We start from the raw sequence: 10,148 nt of genomic DNA on the forward strand, positions 1-10,148 counted from the left end.
TGCTGAAAATATTGACCAGCAGAACCCAGGTTTAATTCTTGGTTTGCATCAATGCCTTGGGTTTGGGCAGGGAGCTGTAAGCCAGACTTCCTATTCGCACTGGACAAATGGTCATTCCAAGTGAAAGTCCCCAATTTTGTCCCTGCTGGAAGGCCACGATTGGCTCTGATGTCTGTCAACAGCCCAGCAATGAGCGAGACTGAAACACTGGGGTATGGATCTTTCTCCGAGGGATCAGGGGAACCACTCAGCAATTTCAGGAGAGGAGGTGGGGAGAAAAGTGACAGACCTATCAACTCTTCTTTGGGAAGGGGGGTGGTGGGGTGGAATTGGAGCACCTAGCAGGAACCCACACGGTCTCTGGGAAAGTGTGCAAACTCCACATACAGCATCCAGATTCGGGATTGAACCTAAGTCCCTGGAGTTGTAGTCAGGGCTGCTGGTTCACTGTGCCGCTCTTCTCAACGTGTGCAGAGTTAGCTGCCCTTGGTTCGGCTAACCCTTGAAGCACTGGAACTCCTTTAGGAACAGACTGGTTGGTGTATGTGCCACTTCCAAAACAGCCAATTGCTCGACGTCTTTGCTATTGGGATCTTTGCCTTATTCTGCACTTCGAATAAATGTGCGTGTTTCTAGCAACCTTGAATTGAAGTGGTTACGAAAGCTGCATCTGTATACTTTCTTCTGTATAAGAAAGTATACAGAACTGAGCGTCGAAGGATTAGAGATGGAAGAAGCAGTGAACTGATGAAACTTGCAAACTGCGCTGGTTAAAGTCAGCCTAGGAGTCTTGCCTCTGAGTCAGAGAGCATGGGTTGTATATAATCCAATATACGTGGATAGGTCATCCAAACCTCCTCCTCAATGCAGTACTGAAGGCGGCTGCAACTTCATTGACGTGAGGCCCCCAAGTTCAAATAAAAGATCCTACTGCACTATTTGAAGAACATCAGGTGTTCTTCCTGTTGTTAAGGGTAATATTTAACCCTCCACCAATAACACTTAAAACAAATGCATCTAATGACTGCGGGAACTTGGTAGATGTAAATTGTCAGGTTCATCACAACTGTAACTACATTTCAAAACCAACATGGTGGAAAGCTCAGTCCTCTCCTGTGATAGTGAAAGGTACTATATTAATCCAAGTTGCTTTTAACATGTTGTTGTATCCTGTGCAGGTCTTTGGCATGTTGGTGTGGGCGCTGATTGCTGGTTCAAGAATTTGGAAAGGCGATGAAGCATTTGGATGGGTGATGTTTGTGGCCATCCTCCTGTGGATTCTCACCATTATTTTGTTTCTTTTCTACTTGCTGAACCTGACTTCAAAACTTCCAATGGTGCCGTGGCGCCACGTGGTAGGTTTCATTGGAGGCATTGCATGTCATTCCGATTCTACAGATCTTCAGGGGTCACAATGAACAGTTTGCAATCATCCAGCAGTTTGCACAGGCTGTTCAGATAATCAGTTTGTTTTATTCCAAAGTCTTGCCCTCATTTTCTGGTTGATGGAGGCCTATGAGGAAAGATTAAACAAGTTAGGAAGAATAAGACATAATCTCACAGAAAATGTTAAGATTATTGGTGGCACTAAATAGGGTAAATCCTGAGAGGATGTCCTCCCCCAAAAAAGAATGCAGGAACAGAGCATGGTCTCAAAACAAGGGGACACCCATTTAAGACTGAGATGAGGAAGAATTTCTTATCACAGAGGGTTGTGAGTCTTTGGATCTCCTTACCACAGAAAACTGTGGGGGCAGAGACCTTGTCTATATACTTAATGTGGAGATAGATTTCCAATCAGTGCTAGAATCGTGGGTTGTGGGGAAAGTGAACTAAGGAGTGTCAGATCAGCAGCAGTCCCACTGAATGGCAGAGCAGGGTCGAGGGGCCAAATGGCCAACTCCTATCTTTATGGCCTTCCATAAAACTCCACTGTGATGGAATTCAGGCTGGAGTCTTTCATTTCCCATTCCTTGATTAAGGTAATTGCCACAGCCAGAGGTGAGATGAGACGTTTTTATATACATATATGGCTTGCTTCACCATTCAGTGGGATTTTTGCTGATTGGGTATTCCTCTGTTTGGTAACTTCATATTCACCCCTGTATCTTTAACACCGGTATTATTGGGAAAAGTCTCGTACTGAGATTCTGAGAGACTTTCTGGAGTATTAAGTGATCAGAGCAGCACAGAGACACATTTGGGCAAAATAAGAAAGATGTGTTTATAATTAAAAAAGGAGAATCATTTTACAAGAAAAGTGGAGGATTTTCTCCCTTCCTCTCTTGTGTAATGTCGAGTTCAGTTTGTGCAGAGCTACCTGGTCTGTGGAGTAGTTGCACGCCACCACTGCCCCCCCCCCCCACGCCCCAGGACAGGATTAGGACTGGATATATTTGTGGTGACTACCACCCCCCCCCCCCCCCCCCTTTAATAAACCAGTGTGCTTCTCCAGGAAGCAGGTCCATTCAGGAAACTACTGGAGGGCACTGGCATCCACTCGGGTGTTTGCACTTTAATAAATGGAAAGGAATATTTGGGAAGAAAAATTCTTTTAGCTGCGGTTTATCAATTAGCGATATATCTTAGAGCTTGAAAATCTCTGATTACATTTCCCTTAATCATTTGAAAGCAGCGAGATCGGGGCATGTGTAAACCTATTTGTACATTTGCTTTGATATGGTGATAAAGAGAGATGCTGCATAACCTGATCATAGTGGCCTGTAGTTTGAGAGAGTGTCTCTTTTTCTTCTCTCCCCAGCGGCTCTATTTTAATTTAGGTGCCACAATTCTCTATTTAACTGCATTCATCACCAATGCGTCATCAGTTGACCCAACATCCATTCAGGGGACCTACAGATACAATAACAGAGCAGCTAGTGCGGTGAGTGTTAAACATACTTTGAAGTGAATGCTATGTTTTAAAATAGGGCAATTAAAAAGATTTGGTTTCCAAAATTGTTAAAATCTGTTGATCTTGGTAATTGTATGAAATTGTTCATCACTTATAGAACAGTACAGCACAGAACAGGCACTTTGGCCCACACTGTTGTGCTGACATAGCTAATCCCTCCTACCTACAGAATGCCCATATTCCTCAATTTTCCTCTCATTCAGGTGCCCATCCAAGCCTCTCTTATAAGCACCCAATGAATTTGCCTCCACCACCCTATTAGGCAACGCATTCCAGGCATCCAGCACTCTGAGTAAAAAAAAATGCACCTCTCGTGTCTGTTCTGAACCTACCCCCTCTCACCTTAAATGCATGCCCTATGGTATTGGATCGCTTAATAATGGGAAAAAGATAAGACTTCATGCTGAATACAGTATACTCTTGGCCATTTGGCATCCATTGGGAATGGGGGATGCTGGCTGCATAACAATTGTTAAAAAAATTTACTGTACCTCTATGCATAAACCATTAAATACATTGCCAAACAATGCCCTCTCCTTACCCTTTTAAACACCAATGTTTTAGACTGCAAATCTATATTTTCAGGCTGAATAGAATTGATATAAAACACAGCAAAAATAAATCAAATGAACGGTATTCACCATCACATGAGGTGCCCGACCTTCAAAGAAAATGTTGCTGCAAATCAGCCTGCAACTGCACTGCCCTGGTGTATAAATAAACTAAAAATGGGTTTTTACACTTAATTTGCATAACTCTTGAAATAAAATTGCTTAATTAAGCAATTGCTTAATATTCTTAGAAATTTTTGCCAGTTGCATGAGAATTTAAGATGTAGTGAAGTCTCATTTGTCTGGTATTTATGTATAAGCATTTGAACTCGTAAAGACTGAAAAGGATAACTTCCAAAGTTGCGAATGAGGAACTGCACCATTCCATTGAATCCAGGCAGCTGGTGTTGTGCCTGCTGTTTCTAATGATGTGTTGACCTGTACTTTTCATTGGTTAGTCATTTCAGTAGTTGACCAATCTGGTGAATACCTGGCTCCTGTTAAAATTTGTCTGTATTGTGGCTGAAACTGGTGCAAGTGCTCCACTAGAGAGGGAAAGGAAGAGATTTTCCTTGGAGGAGGTGGAAAGGAAGACCATGTCTGGCATTGGCAAGGGACCAGGTGGCCTCCTGATGGCCCAGGATGTCAGGAACTGAGTCCCGAGGACCTGGCTGCAGTGGTGCATGATGTTCGTTCACACATGCTTATGCCCAGTGAATACGTTTCCAGTGACTTATTCTACCAACTGGACCACTAATCTTGTGATTTATTCCACTCACTCCCTCTCCTTCACTCGCCTGCCACCAACAGGCGAGTTATCTGTTTTAGGCTTGAAAATTTCAGCTGATGGCACATTCACTAACTTTTAAGGAACATAATTTGGGATCTCAGCTAACTTGAATATGAATAAATGATGACTGATTTCTATTTTTAAACATGGATTGCCCCTCAGAAAGTGTCTGTATACACTTCAAATTTTCAGCACCACAATGACATTTGCCATCGATAATTATTTGCAGAAAGATTTAAGGAAGTTTAAGCTAGCTGTCTTTGAATTAACACACACTGTTTAGCGTTATGAAATTAATCTGGTACAAATGTCTCATTTACTGATTGATCTGTGACTAATAATCCCTATCCTCGATTGAAAAAACTGTTGTTGGATGTTTAAATCAATGGGCATCAGACACTCCCCGGTATCCTATCCACCTTGTGTTTCCCGGTTGAGTTGTGGCCCAGCACTGAGTGAATATTAGCTGATGGTGGGATTAACCCCTTTCTTTCCATCCCAGAATAAAGCAGTTACCAAGGGTCGGAGTGCTGAATAATTTCCATCTTTCTCAATTTACTTCAGCTCTTCCCAGCACAAGCCTACAGCTTCAAGATAGGAGAAAAACCTAATACGTTAGTGTTGACATGATGTGCTTTTCCCACAGTTCTTTGCAGGTGTGGTGATGATCTCGTACGGACTGAGTACCTTACTTTCCTTCCTTTGTCTACATGAAAGTCAGGACAATGCAGCAACAAGTCAGGCAGCTGGTAATAATTCAGCATAATCTTGCTTGTCAGATTATTCTTTCATCCTTCTTCAAAAGCTCCAGCTGAGTGTGTTGTTTCAGCTCCAGAAGTACTCTGGTCTAGCTCCTCGTTCATCTTGGTTAAAGGCTGCAGATACTCCGCATTTACCAAGGACAAGCAAATCTATTGCTTTTTTTTACTTTAAACTCCTTTGACTTCCCTTTTGGGAATATTGCAGCTTTTCTCGCAGCTTGATGTATTATCCACACGATTTTCAGTTTTGTTTTTGTGAGAAGTTACACATGTAGCCCAACTGCGCCTGAAGCACCTGCCAATGAAACAGTCCTGAGCATGGTTTACGAGTATGATCGACCCTATGCAATGGGTTAAGATTGCAAGGTGCTCAACTGTACAAGCAAAAAACAATCCAGACTTAATTTTTAAGATGTGCTGGTTTGATTGGGTAGTTATTTTAGGTGAACCCCAGTTTGTTGCCTTTTTGATTGAATAGCCGGCCCGCAATTTGCACTGCAAGTTTCCACTTAAAAATGCACCTTGCACATCAGCACACTCAGTTCAGAGTAGGGTTGTAGTAAAAATTCAAACCCCTTTCCAGAGGGAATGGTCACAGTGATTGTTTCTGAAGTTAATGGCTCAGTTCAGTCATATCCATAATTAAAACACTGCAGATCGGAGGTGAGGGTGTGGGGATGTGGGGGATGGAGTCTTATCTTTGCTCTGAAGAGCAGAGGGTGAAATTCAGAATGTAAATTGCTGAGAGATCTGGGACTTGGTGCACGCTCCACGGGCTACGGATGATGTGTGACCCAGCACAATGGTGTGCATTAAATAGAATGCGAATCTATAGAATAGAATGCGGCACTTGCGAATCTTAATATTTTACGCAAGTCATTTCCCGGAGATATAATGGGAAACCAAAATAAACACCAAAACAAAAAAGGTAGTGATGTTGACCAAAAGCTCAGCCAAAGGAGTGCCTTGAAATGAGAAAAGTGAAGTGAAGAAGCGGATGGAACGAGGGAGGGAATTCCAGAGCATGGGATCCAGGTGGCTGAAGCGATGGTCCCTGCCCCTAATAAAGGGGAAGAGGATGATGAAGAAGCGACAGGGAGAATGACGAGAGTTCAAGGCATGTTGTAGTGTTGGAGAGAGCTCGAGACTCAACAGAGCCAGGGTTGTGGGCATGTACCACAGTCGGAGGGCAAGGAGTGGTGATCAAGAATTAAACAAACTCCACACTTGTGCCTTGTGTAACAATTAAAAATTAATGTAGATGCGTGACCGGTAAGGAAAATAAACTGATTCGGGGATTACAATGGCAATCTTTCAAAATGGATTATTTTTCCCCCTAAGTTTTCATTTTGCTTAAGTTCTAAAGAATCATTTTTTCTTATCTTAACAAGTCAAACTGGAGATATGAAAGGAGATGGTGTGGTTTTTCAATTGGTAGAGATTAGGGTTTTTTGTGTATTTTATATATTTGAACAAAAAGTACGAAGTTGCATTTTACCTGTTCCAGTTCCTGACGTGCTTCATTGTTGCTGCGCTAATTGTCTTTCTGCATTTGTTATGGTTGCAAAATATAACTCAAAACCTAATGGTTTTGGTGGTCAACTGATTATAATTGGAATATTTAAAAAGAGATTAAAAATATGTGGTAGTTTGAAATTTTATATTAAATAAACTTGAAATATATTTATATAAAGAGTTTCATCCATTAATATACTGAATAAAAATCAATGATCTGTACCAATCTTCCAATAAATGAAATTAGACACCAACATATGGTTGTGTTTGTTCATACTGAGCAGTGCTGAAGCACAGTTGAGTTTGGGACCCTACCTTGCTTATCTTCAGTTGAAGGCATCATGGGATGTTAAGTACTGCCATCCCACTGGGCGCTCCTTATTCACACAAGTCGGCAATTTAAACAAGGCAGAGCCACAGCCAAACTCTGTCCTATTATCATTCACAGCGTGTGTGCAGTGCAGATTTTGATCATGAATGTGAAGCCTGGCTTATTGATAGTGTCAAGCTCCTTGTGTGTTGAAGCTGCTCTTGGCAAGGAAAATGGAGAACATTTGATCGCTATCCTCATTAAAATATTCCCAACATGTATGAACGTCAATGGTGAAAAAGCTATGGGGAGACAAAATGTGGATCACGGTTAGAGCTTACATTTTTTTATTTTTTACAGAATGGGGACATCAGTGGCAAGGCCACTATTTATTGCCATCCCTAACTGACCTTGAAGGTGGTGATGAGCAAATGCCCTGAACTGCTGTAGCCCTTCTGGTGAAGAAAGGTGCTGTGGGGTTAGGGAGTTCCAGGATTTAAACCCAACGATGATGAAGGAATGGCAATTATAATTCAAAGTCAGGAGAGTGTGTGACTTGGGAGATGGGCATGGGGGGGGGGGGGGGGGGGGGGGGGCTACAGGTGCTGGTATTCTCTTGTGCCTGGTGCCCTTGTCACCTTTGGTCGAGGTTGTGGGTAAGGGAGGTGCTGTCAGCCTGGCCTTGTTAAGTAATTGTGATGTGTTTTGTTGATGGCATAGATTGCAGCCATAGTGCGTGAATGGTTGAGGGAATGAATATTTAGGTTAGTTAATGGAGTACTAATCAAGCTGGCTGCCTCCTCTTGAGCATCATTAGTGCTGCACTGATCCAGGCATGTGCAGACGGATCCATTGTGCTGCTGATATACTGTAAATGGTGGAAAGGATTTGGTGGGACAAAGTATGTGTAACTCATCACTGGATACCCAGCCTCCAGCTTGCTATGGTGGAAACGGTGTATGTATGCGGCTGGTCCAGTTGAGTTTCTGGCCAGTGGTGAGCCCCAAGATGTTAGTGGGGGCTTTGCAAAAGTAATACTGTTAATTGTCAAGGATTGGTGGTTAGATTTTTGCATTGGCTGGCTCTTACATTGACTTTAGTTTGACCAGGATTCCTTGATGCCACACTGGGTTAAAATGTTGCTTTGATGCCAAGGACAGTCACTCTTGCTTCACCTCTGGAATTCAGCTCTTTAGTCCATATTTGAACCGAGGCTGTGCTGATGTCTGAACCAAGTGGCATTGACAAAATTCCAACTAGGAATTGGTGAGTAGCTTGTTGGTAAGTGCCTCGTGATGGTACAGTCAAAAACATTTTCTGTCATTTTAGTAATTGAGAAAAAACTGCACAGTAATTAGGATTTGGTTTTGTACTTTTTTTTTGTGTGTGGACTGGGGAATTTTTCACATTGAGGGTCACCCAGTCTTTGCAGTATTCAGTACTCTCAGTGTTGTGCCTTGGACTGCCACCAGGCTCAGAGTACAGTGAACCTAGCACATCACAAATCAGTCCAGGACCTGCCTTGGTTGTACAAATTAGCTTCATGTAAGGAACTTAAAGGGATCAAGGTTTGATTCAAAGTTTTAAAAAAAACAAAGATCCCAGCCTAATTATTTTGTGGAGAAGGTCACCCACGGATATCAAAGTGCTGGATCAAAGCAGACTTAAATCTGAATACTTTCGAAAACCTCACTCAAAATAAACTGGATTGAAACATATTTGTGTAGACAAGTAGAGGACTTTTTTATTTGCTCGTGATTTTTACAAAGTAAATCATAATTAAAGTACTGTGTATACTTCAGGTATCCTTACTTAAGGAAAGGTGCATTTGCTTCCAAGGCCATGTAGAGAAGATTCACTGGATTTCATAAAACTTTTGGGCTTTACAGTTGAGAAGAATGAGAGGTGATTTAATTTAAAGATATAAAATCTTGAGCGGTCCTGATGGGGTAGATGCTGTTTAAATGCTTCCCCTGGTGGGGGAAACTAAAACTGGGGACAATAGTCTCGTTAATGGGCCATCCATTTAGGACTGAGATGAGAAATGTTTCCTTCAAGGTTGTGAATCTTCAGAGATCTTGAGAGATTTTTAGACTTTAGGGGAACCAAGGATAGAACTGAAATAAGGTTTGTAAGTGTACTTGTTGTAAGTGTTGGTGACTAGAAATCAGAGTAGGGATAAATGCATCATTTTAAAGTGGTCAAGAAATAATTGGAGGGGTGTCTCATGGTTATGTCTCATTCATGGCTGTTGAAGAAACTAAGTGTAAAACGTATTTGCTGATGATATAAAAGAGGTTTGGAAAGTATGACACAGGTGATGTAGTTAAATGACTGAGCAAAAAGATAATCAGATGGAGAATAATATGGGGAATATGAGATTATCCACCGTGATAGCAACAGAAAAACTGTGTTTTCAAATTGCACCACTTATTAAACTTAGGTGTTCAGAGAGATCTAGGTGTATGAGAAACACAAAGTTAGCATGCAGGTAGAGCAAGTAATTATTCCATTTATTCTCTTGTGGGTTTTTATTGTCAGGCACAGAGTACAAGAGTAATAGTCTTCTTGTAATCAGACCAGTCTTTGATAAGGTCATGCATAGAATACTGTGTAGAAGTTTGGTCTCCTTACTAAAGATATAATTGTTTTAGCAATGCAAAGTGGATTCACTGGACTGATTTCTGGGATTGGAAGGCAAGGGTGGTGGAGGTTGCCCTATGAGGAAAGAACAAGCAGATTGGACTTTAGAGTTTGGATGAGCAATGAGAATCTCTCAGAAATGTGTTAGATTCTGGGAATGCATATCAAGGTGGGTGCCGTGAGGACTGGGGTAGAATGTCTGACCTGCCACTTGCCAGTAATTTGACTGTTGAAGGGCCAGTGAGGATTTGATGAACATTGTGTGATGGGGCTGTAACTCTGTCAAGTCCCACACTGCACTGACCTCCTCAGTGAGTACAGGAGGCTATGGGACTGGCTTGCAGGTGCACACAAATGATACCAATGTTAAAGACTGCCATCCTCAAAGCTTCAGAGGCAAGTGTGATCATTCCCCCAGGATTATCCGAATCGTTGGCCTGGCATGAACTTGAAACAACTTTCAATAGTATCTGATCTGAAGATCATTAAAAATAAGTTGAGCAAATCTAATTGCAGTAGCATAAATAGTGAGCTGTAAGTAGCGAACTTGGTAATTACAGTGCAAACATACTGCACTGAATATAGGTCTTTAGTTTGGACATCACTTTTCTCTAGCTCCTTAAAATCCCACATATACATGATTACATGTATTAATGTTCAAAGC

The 10,148-nt window shown here is 41.8% G+C and overlaps 1 protein-coding gene across 2 annotated transcripts in view; it reads left to right on the plus strand.

The window, feature by feature from the left end:
• Positions 1-10,148, plus strand: part of LOC127577338 (plasmolipin-like) — a 39,842-nt gene that overhangs the window by 15,907 nt on the left and 13,787 nt on the right. Inside the window, exons 2-4 of one of the 2 annotated variants that reach the window (XM_052028461.1) lie at positions 1,179-1,355; positions 2,762-2,884; positions 4,902-6,784. In XM_052028461.1, coding sequence (XP_051884421.1) covers positions 1,179-1,355; positions 2,762-2,884; positions 4,902-5,021 — 420 coding nt within the window. In that variant the 3' untranslated portion in view covers positions 5,022-6,784. Of the gene's footprint in view, positions 1-1,178; positions 1,356-2,761; positions 2,885-4,901; positions 6,785-10,148 lie in introns of those variants that run through there. The other variant, XM_052028460.1, reaches the window with a different exon arrangement.

The sequence above is a fragment of the Pristis pectinata genome, chromosome 13 (genome assembly GCF_009764475.1).
Source record: "Pristis pectinata isolate sPriPec2 chromosome 13, sPriPec2.1.pri, whole genome shotgun sequence".
NCBI lineage: Eukaryota > Metazoa > Chordata > Chondrichthyes > Rhinopristiformes > Pristidae > Pristis > Pristis pectinata.